Source organism: Heloderma suspectum, chromosome 1, assembly GCF_057233095.1.
Source record: "Heloderma suspectum isolate Gila_16-S chromosome 1, 16-S_ref, whole genome shotgun sequence".
Classification (NCBI taxonomy): Eukaryota; Metazoa; Chordata; class Lepidosauria; order Squamata; family Helodermatidae; genus Heloderma; species Heloderma suspectum.
The window spans coordinates 142,281,145-142,294,013 of record NC_139458.1 but is presented as its reverse complement, the minus strand read 5'-3'; the positions used below and the strand labels follow the sequence as shown (position 1 = coordinate 142,294,013).

Below are 12,869 nucleotides of genomic sequence, written 5' to 3'. Positions count from 1 at the left end.
AGACCAAAGTAGGGTGATTGCACACACACAAAAGCCTTGTCTGGAAGAACCCCTAATTAAACTGGTATCCCCACCCTTCAAGGAAGCTCAGGGCAGTGAATAAGCATGGGGTTGTGTCGTCCCGTTTCCCCCCCGCAACATTGCCCAGCATGGCATGGGCACTGGCTCACTGCTTGTAGGGACCTCGGTAGGAGTTGGTCACACCCCTCTCCCTCCTCCTTGGTTATACACAACATGGGTAGGCTGGGCTGCAGCTGCACAGACGCGACACAAAAACTTTATTCACATCAAATACAAAATTAGATTCTCTAGAAATGTCTCTTGGTGTAAGTAACAATTAGGGAGACAACACAGTGGGAAGCAGCTACAGGGCCATCTCCCCCATGGAGCACCCTCCCTGCCCCCAGTTTTGGGGGAGGGAGGGAAGGGCTGTGGCTGGGCTGGGACCCAGGGCTGCAGGTACGCAAGGGGCAGCAATGAGGGCAGAAGTAATATCCCTCCCCCTGATGTGGCCCTTTGGGCAGCCCAGAAAGTGGGTACAGGCAGTGAGACTTGGAAGGAAGGCATGGAAGGGGGACAGGCTCCTCTCTCAGTTCCTCGGCATTAGCCTTGCCACTAATAATGTGCCTGGGGCCAACCAGCATTCTGTACTGGGGGAAAGGACACATGGACTCACAGCTGTCCCAAGTCCACCCCCCCCACACACATTTGTAGAAGCAGAAAAATCCACAACAGCATAAACACTAAGCAGGAACTCTTAAGCCCATCATTTTCCCACTGAGCCTAAAAAAGTGACTAGCTTGTGTCTTGAAGTGCAGATCCTAGAATGCTCTGTGTGGGTACACCCAATCGTGTTCACTAGACCAGGAGTGAACAGAAAGTAGATTTCCAGTTGTTTGGGACTTCAACTCCCAGCATTCCTGACCATTGACTATGATGGTAGGAGCTTCCAGAAGTTGAAGTCTGAAACATCTGGAGCTCTACCTTCTGCCCACCCCTGTACTAGACAGCTGACCTGCCTCTGGGGATGCAAAGTAGAAAAGGGCCCACTTCACATCCACCAAGGGCTACTTCCAGAGGAACATGGGTGGAGTAGGACCCAACAACATGAGGAGCTTTTGGTGAACAGAGCGATGGGAGACCCAGTTGGGCAGGAAGGCAAGGAACCGGTGTCTCCACAGGTAGCTTAAATGACCAACAACATGGAGATAAGACTTTATGAAAGGAGGACACCCCAGGCAAGGACACGGCACGGCAGAGGCAAAGGGTCAAGTTGGGGAGTCACCAAGCTGGGGTACGCTGAGTGGGGCATCATTGTGGCAGTGCCTTCAGGATGGCATTCACTTCCTCCGCCACAGCTGTCAGCGCAAACTCAAACTGGTCCTAGGGGACATAGAGGCAGTTGCTTAAAATGGCACAGGTGCACCCAAAATTAACAAGGGTGTCTGCACCCCCATACTTCTCTGTCCCCCTTCCCTCCATCTTAGAAAAGCGGCATGCACTGCCATCAGAAACGACATCTCTGAATGTTTTGGACTTCAACCCCCAGCATTCCTGGCCATTGGCCATGCTGGCAGGGGCTTCTGGGAGATGACGTCCCAAACATCTGGAGCTCCACCTTCTGCCCATCCCTGCTCTACAGCAGGAGTGGTGAGGAATGTGTGGTCCTCCAGATGTTGGGCTGCAGTTCCTATCATCCTTTATCATTGGCTATGCTGGCTAGGGCTGATGGTAGTTCCAGTCCAACAGCATCTAGATGGCCACACATTCCCCTCTCCTGAGCTACAGCAATGTGGCCAGAGGTCTTTGCCTAAGCTTTTCTTTTTGACTTTAGTCCTAACCCTGCTAAACCTGAAGACCAAACCCAGGCAATCTCTCTCTTGGCTGAAATTCCCCCCCCCCCCATACTATGCTCTCATACACAATATGAGAGCAATATACCTTGAAAATAGCTTTATCTTGGCCTACACCGCTCCACCTGCCACCAGTCCCCCAATGTAGTCTTCCCTATGCTTAACGCTGCCCCCACCTAGTCAGTTTCTTGCACCAGTGTCAGTCCACAGCGGATGCTTCCATTTTCCTGCCAAGGACCACATAGGCTTCTCCTCCAAGAGGAAGGAAGTATCACAAAGTACCTTAGTCTGCACCATGCCAGGCCGTTGATCCCGCACATGTTCCAGGGTGGCTGCAATATCAATCTCCTTCACCCCTAGCATAGAGTTGGAAAAGTAAAGTCAGAATTTGGTGAAGGGGAAGGGTGTGTGTGTGTGTGCGCGCGCGCGTGTGTGCATGCGTGCTGTGGGGGGGGGAACTCCACAGCAAAAGGAGGTCATGGAATGTGAAAAAAAACTCAGGTAGATGCAGAGGAGACAGAAAAATATAGAAGTGGCAGAGGAAAGGGCTAGAGGTTCCCAAAGATGATTTGTATGACATTTGCACATGCGATAGCTTGTGTGCCTGTGGACTTGGCCCTCCTGAAGGGGGCAGCTTGTGCACATGGGGTGGCCTGTGGACATCTCTTCCTCCCACGGTCCCACCCACTCACCTTTGGCCATTCGGTTCAGAACCATGTCGATAAGGATATATGTCCCAGTCCTTCCTGCACCGTCACTGCAAAAGATAAGGAGGTGTTTACCCTGGAGGAGCCAAACAATGCAGGAGCACATGACAGTCCTTCATTAAGAGGGAAGGGAGGCCCCCAACCCAGCAAACCTGCTGATCCCCTCAAGTGGGCCTATAGTTGTGACAATAACGTTTCGTTCTATGAGCAAGGCCGATTGGGAATGGTTTAGCTGCGTCAATCACCCTTCCCCACCCAGCAAAAGACAGCTGGGTGGCCTGCTGGCAAAGACAACGGTCCTCTGTACCTTGGCAGGGTGGTGTTTCCATAGCAACACTACAACCCTCTCTGTTTCTATTAGAGTAATTCTCCCCACCCCCCCTCACCAGGGCATTACCTGCAGTGTACGACGATTGGGCACGAACGGCCCCGGTAGCACTTGTTCACTTTCCTGCCAGAACAAGGAGAGGTTGGGGGTCAGAGAGCAGCCGTAACTGGGGGTTCCAAGTGATCCCATTAGGAGCCACGGGGAAGGGCACACGGATGAAGCTCCCTCCCCCTCCCTGCACAGCCAAGGGATTAGGAGTAGGGCTGAGAGTGACCCCCCGGTGAGCCAAAAATACTTCACTTCCAGTGAGCAGCAGCATAGAGCAGGTGGAAGTTGTTCGTATATGGAGCTTTGCAAGGCATCTGGAAGATGTTCTGTCAAGGACATTATGTTAAATGTGTGTCTGGCAGCTATGTCTTTTCATTTTTACTCTAAAATAGGCATAGGGGAGTGGTTCCGGATCTCAAAAGTCCCTCTATCCCCACACTAGGGTCCCAATCCAGATCAGGGGCCCTGCACTGACTCTAGAGTAAAAATGAAAAAAGACATAGCCGCTAGACATATATTTAATGTAATGTCAGTTTTGGCCCTCATGTGGCTGAGACAGAGCATCTGAAACTATAAAATGGCCAAGGAATGTGAGGGTGAAAATCCTCCAGGAAACTGTGGAGCCTAGAATGCTCTCTGCAGGACAATATGCCCCCCTTCAGCCTCTCCCCAAGTGTCCCCAATAAAGATTTTTCAAATTAACACATAGCATTTTCAATCCCATTTATATTCTCAATCCTGCCAAAAATGCTTTTAAAAATGTCAAACCACATACTAAATGATATACTGTAGAGCAAAATGTCCTTCTCTTTAATCCAACCCTCACAAACCACCATCATAACTGAAACATAACCTTCAGGTGTGCATTATGCCACTTAGAGATATTTTTAAATATGGACAGTGATATATAAATCTTTTAAATAATAAATAAATAAATAGGAAATAAATATTAAGCTAATGTGATATGATTACCATGATTCACATGACTTTATAAACATGGTGAATGAACAAATGAGATTGCTTGCACTAGCCTTTATTATTCCTTTTAAAAATCATTTATCTCACATATACACATTCATCATGAAATGTATGTCTTTGAAGTGATTGTGACTTTCACAACACTGTGTTGTTTCCAGCACCTCCTGAACACAGCTGTATTGCAGGAAGCTTTCCTTGACTAACCAGCCACAGTTTTATTGTTACTCTGTTTTTAAAAATAATAATTAAAAATAATACTTTTAATACGATGTTTTACCTCTATCTTTTTATCATTTTATTCACTGATCCAGAATCTGTTTAGATGTGGAGCAGCATATAAATGCTGTAAATAAATAAATAAATTAAATAACCTCAGAGTCCACTGTTTTCTTCATAACGTATCTGTGACCCATTTTGTGCACTGTGTGAGAAGCTGCACATCGGATTCCTCACTGGAAAGGATGCTGTGGTCATCACTTTACATGTATTGCTCTCTCGCTCTCTTGGTAGATGCAAACCACCCACTTTCCTATTAATTGGCTGAAGAATTGGATTAGTCGCTAGCAGGCTGAGAAAAATTACTGGGTTGGGTCCAAATTCCATCCTATGCAAGCAGAAGGCATGTTGTGCAAGTGGAATGACCACTTTCCCTGCTGCATGATGTCATCAATGCTAGGACCCTGATCCAGTATACGGGTTTCATGAGAGCTAGGCTGTTGTGCAATGTATCATACAACATGCTTAGCCAATACATACTCTCTTCCTTCAAGGCCAGACTTCAGTCTGTGCCTATTGTGCTACAGCTTGTGCAATGTTTTTATGGAACTGCACCGCCACTGCAACTCTTCCATGAATGCATATCTGGATCCCCCCCCCCCATTTATTTTGCGCTACTATGAGGAACCTTTCACTCATGAAGCCACTGTGTGGTGTCAGATAACCTTGTCAAATAATGTAAACAATGAGAAGGAATATATCGCATGAGCCTAATGCATATATGAAAGTAATATTTGGGTTATTTGATGGCTGGATATTTTGGAATGGTGTGGGGGGTGAGGTAAGGGCATTCTGCTCTAAAATGACCAGGTATGTGTGTTTTTTAGCATTTTGATGTGAAAATGGTACCCAAAATCCTGCGTGGTTTGAAAAAATTTGAAAAAGATTTCACATTTGAAAAAAAGAAAAAGAAAAATCATTCTGGAGGCATCTCCTAGCTGATTTGTAAAACTTCCACCTGGAGTTTGCAACTGGTATCTGGAAAATAAATGTTTTTTGCACTATATTTGTATGTTAACTAGGACATGCACTGCCCGCTTACAAGTCGCAGTTTTAACCAAGCAAGGGATCTGCTCCACGTGAAAGTGACACAGCTTGCCCTTTACAAGTACACATGCTCATGGTGACAAGAGAGTCATGGGCTCTTTGCATGTATGGAAGTCCCGTAACTCCAGGGCACCTTCTGCCTCAAGGCACGGAACCTCCACCCCCCACTCCCACAACTGCTGAGCAGGTCATCCCCATTCTTCGGTGGAACTTTGGGTAAGAGACAGCAGGTGGTTTCAGGGGCATGTCTGTCTTTGGCCCTGGTGGACAAGGGAAGTCAGAGGTGGACAGAAGAAGGTGGGGCACAACAGCAGCCGGGGCCCTGTCCTGTTCCATGCAGCCGGCACAGCGGCCAATGATCACTTTTGTGACTATGCAACTGGGCCAGGATTACTAGCTGCAAATCACAAAAATGACACTGGCGGCTATGAAAGAGAAAGAGAGAGAGAAAAAGGAAGGAGGAGGAGGAGAAGTGGTGGTGGTGAAGGAAAGAGAGCATGGTATAATGCAGGCAAAGAGGAAAAACCTAAGACAGCTCCATAGGGCACTTGCCACAAACTGGGTCTTACAGAGAAAGCAGGATCCAAGGGGCAGAGATAGGGAGGCAAAGGGAGAGATAAGAGCAAGCTAGGAGCCCCTCAGATTTCAGCTTGCTGGGTACCCATGTGCACTGGGGTCCCAAATGCCATGGGCCCCAAATGGTGGAGGAAGCTCAGAAGGCAGCAGGGACCCTTGCACCCCACGCCACCAGGGCCCTCTCTCCTCCCTACCATTTTCCAAGCCCGAAGCCACAAATAGCGTTTTTTTTCTAACAGTTGCCGAAAAGCACAGCGGTGAGATCACATGCCAGAGATGCCTCGTGTAGCAGCCGCCTGGTAAGATAAAAACAGCCCCACATCCACACCCAACACCAGCCTCCACCAGCACAGATGTCAAGTCAACAGGAGTCCCCTTGCCTGGGGAGGATGGGTGGCTCCAAAAAGAGAAGAAGCTTATCAGAGGAGCACATGGGAGGGACAAGACAGAGGGAATAAAACAGGTTAGAATAATTTTGAAAGCAGACTCCTTAAGAAGATGTCAGTGACTGGCCAGCCACTCTGCAACTGAACTCTACATAAGAGAAAGGCCCCTCTGTTCCTTTACAGTTTTTTCTCCACTTCCTTTGCCCCATTCATGCATTTAGTCATTGGGCCTCACTGGACTGCGGGGGGTGGGGGGAGACAAGACACCAACCGCATCTGAACTTGAGACCCACAAATGCTGGTCCTTGCCTGTCAGAAACAGGCAAAGCAATGACCTCTATTCGCAACGTTGCAGTAATGTATGTCAGACAGCCCACTGCAGCCTTCCCCAACCTGGTCCCCTCCAGCTGTGTTGGAATGAAACCTTGTAGAACAGTGTAATGTTGTCCCTGGCTCTGGATGTGTTAAACAGCCACTAAAGAGGCCTTAATGGCTGCCTTACAGCCTCAAGGCCGCAAGGAAAACAGGGTGCCTGAAACAAGATGAGCGTTCAGGCATATTGTTAAGGCTGAGGGTGTGGAGAATGGGAGAGAATAAAAGTTATGGAGGACCCCGAATAAAGACCAACTATCTCTGTCGAATTTAATTGGGCCCTGCTATGCTGAGAGGATGACGGGTAAACTAAAAAGGACACTGCTTCTCTCTCTGAGTGCCTCCTCCATTGTGTAGGCTGCTTCAAATTCAAATACATATTTCTTGTAACCCAGGATAACACTTCATGCATCTGGGAAAGTGGGCTATAGTCCACCAAAGCTTATGCCGTAATAAATGTGCTAGTCTTTTAGGTGTCACAAGACCCTCTTGTTTTTGCTGCTTCGAATGACTCCATGACACGGCATCATTTTGTTGCACTCGTTCCTGAGAGTAACAGAGCAGGTTTACTTGTGCTTTTCTTTCCAGCTTGCCTGATTTTTTTCTCCCATTCCCAGAAGGTCTCCTAACAACTGGCCCTGGGGACCTTTTGCTGGCCATGTTTGGCATAAAGTGGAAAATACCATGACAGATTTTTGAAGCTTGGCATAACCCATATTCTGGAATTCAGCCACATATGTCCTGATGTCTATATCAGATATTGTGTGTCAAAAGCCCACCCTGACCTCTCATCCTATTGTGGAGGGGGGGGGCAAGGGGCGAATCCCACACCTGCGGAAGTCGAGAAGAGGCCTTGTGGTGGTGGGGATGCCCTGGGCTGGCCAGCTCAGGAAGTGGAACTGTGTCAACGTCCGTGTCTCCTGAGACTGCACGTTCTTCAGGTAGAAGCTGCGCACCAGGAAATCCTCACACCAGATGTGTTCCGAGACCAGGTTCACCTGAATGAAGGATTGGGCAGGGGGAGAGAGAAGAAAGAGAAATGGGACACTCGCTGTCACCTAAACATAACTCACCCCATCCCCAGCTTGCCTTCCACTGATCCTAGATGCTTTTATTCTACCCAGTCAGCTACAGCCCGTCTCCTGCTATTTTGCATGTTGCTAGAAGAAGTAGGACTTTGCACATGTGGGGAAACAGCAGGACAGGCCTGATGTGGGCATAATGATTGCAGAGGTGAACAGAACGCCCACAGCCCGCTCCCGTGGGGCTTCTCGACATCACAGGTGGGAATAAGGTAGACTGGGATCTACTAGTGGACCTTTGGGTGACTTGCTCTAGATCAGCAAGCATTTCTGATTCCCAAAAGCTGAACAACGGCTACAATGTTACTTTTCCCAGCTAAATCAGGCTGCTGAAATGAAGACAGCTTGGGGTAACCAGGAGTGGACTTTTGTGTGAAAGGACCATAAGCTCAGACCGTTTCTGGTCCTGAAACCAAGTCCTAGACTCAGAGGCACCTTGTTCTTTAAGCATTATGTCTTTTGCATTTGGCTCTGGTTGGTGGACTCAGGGTTCTGGTAAAAAGCAACGTTGATCCCACAACCTGAGGTCTGTCCACCTGTGATCTACTCCATCAGGCTGTGTTACTCTCAGGGTTGCTGACCTGGAGTTTTTCCAGGTGCACGTGGCCCTTCCAGGACTACCTTGGGCCAATCACATCACTTCCTCCACTCCAGAATGGTGGATTCTGGACACTGGAGTGACGCAATCATGTAAAACGGGTATGGGGTCCAGCCAGGGAGGACCCGTGTCTTAACCCCGCGGGCAGCAGTATGATTTAGGACGGAGTTGCTCAGGTGCTGGTTTCCTCATGCTGTTTGCACATAGGAGGACTGCTATATTGCTTTAGGACTTGGGTGGGTGATGGTGGTGGTGGAGGAGGCTAGCTGCCCAGGCTCTGGAAAGTGACTGTTGCTGTGGAAGGGAGGGAGGCAGGGAGGGGGGGAGGAATAGGCTCCATGGGAGGTGCTTTTCTGTGATGTGCTCCCAATCAGCTGGGGGACAGCATATGAATGGGGGCCGTGGCTCAGTGGCAGAGCCCCTGCTTTGCATGCAGAAGGTCCCAGGTTCAATCCCCGGCATCTCCAGGTGGGGCTAGGAAAGAATCCTGCCTGAAGCCCTGGAGAGCCACTGCCAGCCAGTGTCAACAATACCGGGCTAGATGGAGCCGTGGTCTGATGCGGTATGAGGCAGCTTCCTGTGTTTCTTCCTATGAATGGTGCACACATGTGGGCAAGGGGCAGATTGCATTCATCTTCCCCACAGAGCCAGCATCTTTTCCATAATGTGTTCCCACATGGCTGTGATCCACCCGGCCATGGAAAAGCAGCTGCCATGCTGCTGGGGGCTGCATCAGAAGGGCACTGCTGCCACCTTGAGTGCCAGAAACGGCCCATGGATAGCTAGGTGTCCATACCCACCTTGAGATAAAAATCAAGTTTCCCTGATGTCATATATATTGTGTAAATAGGAGACTGAAGCAAGTTCAGGGGTCGTTATCATCAGGCAGGGGTGCAGAATCTCAGGTCCAGAGGCAAAATCCAACCTGCCTGGGGTCCCAATCCAGTCTACCTAGGGTACCCCAGAAGGCCAAGCCCCCTTTCCCTGGCCCCTTTCCCTTGACCACTGATTTTTTTGGATGGTTTCCCAGCTTTTGTTTCCCCCATATTCTAAAAGTTTGAAATGCCTCTCCTAAGTCTTAGCTACTGACAGTAAGAACTTTAAAGCACAACCCGGTGCATATTTAGGCAGAAAAAAGGCCTACAACTCCCAGCATGCCCCTGGCCGGGCATGCTGGGAGTTGTAGGCCTTTTTTCTGTCTAAACATGCATAGGACTGCACCCTTAAGATCAAATATGCTGGTATTTTGGGTGTTGTTAGTATTTTAGCCCCAGTCTTTGATCCTTTGGTGCTCACCACTGGAAGACGGCCCACAAGAGCTTCTCTGAAACTGAATTTGGCCCTCCGGCTGAGAGAAGCTTGACACTCCTGTCCTAAGACCACTGTGTCAGCTGAGCAGGTCACTGGGGGAGCAGCCTGCCTGGCTCACCTCATAGATGTGGTAGAGCGAGGAGCCCTCGTCCGGCCAGTAGCGGTCACACTGCTTGATGCCATCCTCCACCAGCGGGCTCAGCATCACAATGACTGTGCAGCCGTTCTCCCACACCATCTAACACACAGGCAACACACATAAGTACAACTCAACGCCCAAAGCACACACAGCTTCTCTAGTTGGAAAGGGGGCAGAATCAACGCCAGGTAATAAAGCTGGGAAGAGAGTGTGCCCAAGGGGACACCAGGGCAAGGCTACGGTCAAGCCCATCTGTCAGGCAGGAGGTAAACGGCTGGGCGTCTCTTCAGCTAGACTGGGCCTCGCTTCTGTCGCACTCCAGGCAGGGTGTGAACTAGTCCAGCCTGAAACCTGCCTCAGGGCTGTGTGTATTCCATGCATCCTAGCAACACCTGATATTGTACCGGGCATGGAATTTAGCAGACCAAAAATCTCTACTTCCATTTAAACCAAAGCAAAAGCACAAGTTTCTGTCCCTCATGGTTGCAGAGGTAAGCTTGGAAATGTATAGACCATGTTTAGTAACATTCGGAATTTAGAGAGAGAAGCTAAGCAGGACATTCAGTACTTGGGCTTCAGTCTCTGTATCGTTTCTTGTCTCCCCTGACACATATACTTCATCACCATTGTTTTATGTGCGTGCCACTTTTCTATGGTAAAACTTTGCTCACAGCAGCTTACAGCAACATCAGAAAAATGTACACAATAAAATTCCTTCCCACCCACTACTAGTGGAAGCAAAATAAAATTATACAAAAGGCAAAACAGACCCAGGAGCCTTGCCAATTTACACCATTTATTCGCAGTTATTTAAATTTCTCTGTGTAGAGCATGCACCATTCTGCCCCTGTCGTAGAATGGCTTCCCCAACCTGGAGCCCTCCAGATCTTTTGAAACATAATTCCCAGGATTCCTGATAACTGGCCATGTGGGCTGGGGCTGATAGGAGTTGAAGTCCACAGCATCTGGAGGGCACCAGGTTGGGGCCAGCTGCTCGACATGCTACTCATTGCCTCCACCTCCTTAAAGGGCTCTGATTAAATTGCCATGGCGGGCAGGGCCAACCTCTGCCAAACCAGGTTCAGCTTCACTCAGCCTTTCCCAGTGCGGGTCCCTCCAATGTTTTGGACTCTAATTCTCAGCAGCCCCAAGCCAGGATGGCCAATGGTCAAGAACGTTGGGAGTTGCCATCCTAAACATCTGGGGGCACCAGGCTGGAGAAGGCTGGCCTGAGTGCTCTCTTAGGTGGCCCTGGAATATGGTCCCCATACGCTAAAGCAGGGTTGGGCAGAAGGTAGATCTCCAGATGTTTTGGACTTCAACCCCCAGAAGCCCCTGGCAACATGGCCAATGGTGAGGAGTGCTGGGAGCTGAAGTCCCAATCATCTGAAGATCTGTTTTCTGCCCATTCATGTGCTAAAGGCCTCTCTGCACCCCCACCCCAGGAAAGCTCTTCCCCAGTGAGGATACCAGATGCCTTTCACCTGCCAGAAGTCAGCGATGGTGTGGGACAGTGGGCCCTGCGTGGCGATGTATGCTGGCATCCGTGGATCATGGTCAATCTGCAATGGAAAGAGTATGCACTGTAGGCTTCTTGAAGGGAGGGAGCAGAGCAGAACTAGGGGTAGAAGAGACCAGTCTCGAGGGGATGGACAACAGGTGGGCGCTTGCCAAGGATCTGCTTTTACTCTTCAACTGGCAGCTGTGACCTAAGACAGCCTTCCTCAACCTGGTACCCTCCAGAGGTGTTGAACTACAATTCCCACTGCCCCCACCCAGCATGGCCATTGGCCACACCACCTGGGGATGATGGAAGTTATAGTCCAGCACATCTGAAGGGCACCAGGTTGGGAAAGGCTGTTCAGCTTTGCTCATTCTTGCTAAAGAACTTGTGCCAGCACAGCAATCAAGCTTGGCTGTGCCCCCAAATTGTTAGAAATATAAGCTCTTCCTGTGATGTCTTACTGCCATGGCTCACTAGTCCACAAACAGTTAAGACAGGCAATCAACTCACCCTCCCAAACAGATTAGATTGGAGGATAAATAATTATGAGTCTGGAGGGTGAGGGGAAGAAAGAGACGAGAACAGAAGAGAAAAACTGAAGCCAGTGAATCTCAAGTACATACTGACCCAGCTTGCACATCACAACAACCTAGGATTTTTTCAAATCCTGGGTTGGTGCTGTGTGTGAAGAACAAACCAAGGGTTGCATGTCTGGGTTGTTTCTCCCCCAAGAACTCATAATTCCGGGTTTGGACGTCACGACCAACAACCCAGAGACAGAGAGACCCTGGTTTGTTTAGCTCACTGGGAGCAGGCGAGAGCCAGCACACCTGCTCCTACTCATTCATGACTACCACCACGTGATGGTTTCAGTAACCCATGACTACCAACCACATGATAGGTGGCTGTGACATGTGAACTGGGCCACTATCCATTGCACTGTGTTGCTGTTCTTAATCACAGTGTTAGTCTAGATACACTTCTAAAATATCCCTGTGATTGAAGGTACGAAGAGGCATAAAACTTCCTCCAAAGATGAGCAATTATGCAGACAGTTTGAAAAGGGGTTGCGTTCGTGGAACAGATGGTGTCCAATTGGGAAGTGCCAGACTTCACGCCAAGAAGCGAGAAAGCATACCTGATTCTGGAAGGCAGGTGAGAGACAATGTCTGGGGGCCTCTGGCTCTTTCTCCCACTTTGGCAGCACCGGGAGGGCACATCCAGAAGAATAAGCCTGTTGAGCTCAACTGAAGAGCCGCCAGCCAAGGAACGGGGAGGGGGCTGTTCTTTCATTTAGGACAGGCCTAGCACATTGAAATAGTTGTGGAGGGACCTGGAGGCCTTGGAAATGCCACTTACAAAGGAGCAGTGGGTGCTGCTAGAGCTGGGAGAGAGGTACAGCAAGAGGTGCTCTCTTGCGATGGGGCAGCGAGATGGCTTTCAGTGGGCTCAAGAGGACAGCAGGATGTCAAGGGTGTGAATCTGGGCACCTGCCACTCACAATAGGGCTGGCATTGATGAAGTCACTCCGGGACGGGTTGCTTTCTGCTTTCAGCTTGATGCGCACATGGTCATCTGGGAACAGCAGAAAGAGCAGTGAGCCAATGGAACAAGCCCCCACTCAGCCACACAGAGGCCCTGGAGATATCAACACTGCTGATGCT

General features: G+C 49.4%; 1 protein-coding gene across 3 annotated transcripts in view; it reads right to left on the bottom strand.

Annotated features, from left to right (window-relative positions):
- Window positions 1-245: 245 nt before the first annotated feature.
- PTPRN (protein tyrosine phosphatase receptor type N) overlaps window positions 246-12,869 on the bottom strand; it is a 53,861-nt gene continuing 41,237 nt past the window's right edge. For all 3 annotated transcript variants that reach the window (XM_084804930.1, XM_084804941.1, XM_084804919.1), the window contains 8 exons: window positions 12,707-12,780; window positions 11,186-11,263; window positions 9,681-9,800; window positions 7,403-7,569; window positions 2,958-3,011; window positions 2,546-2,610; window positions 2,136-2,209; window positions 246-1,383 (listed from right to left, as the gene is read on the bottom strand). In XM_084804930.1, the coding sequence (XP_084661056.1) occupies window positions 1,312-1,383; window positions 2,136-2,209; window positions 2,546-2,610; window positions 2,958-3,011; window positions 7,403-7,569; window positions 9,681-9,800; window positions 11,186-11,263; window positions 12,707-12,780 (704 nt within the window). In that variant the 3' untranslated portion in view covers window positions 246-1,311. The remainder of the gene's footprint in view (window positions 1,384-2,135; window positions 2,210-2,545; window positions 2,611-2,957; window positions 3,012-7,402; window positions 7,570-9,680; window positions 9,801-11,185; window positions 11,264-12,706; window positions 12,781-12,869) is intronic.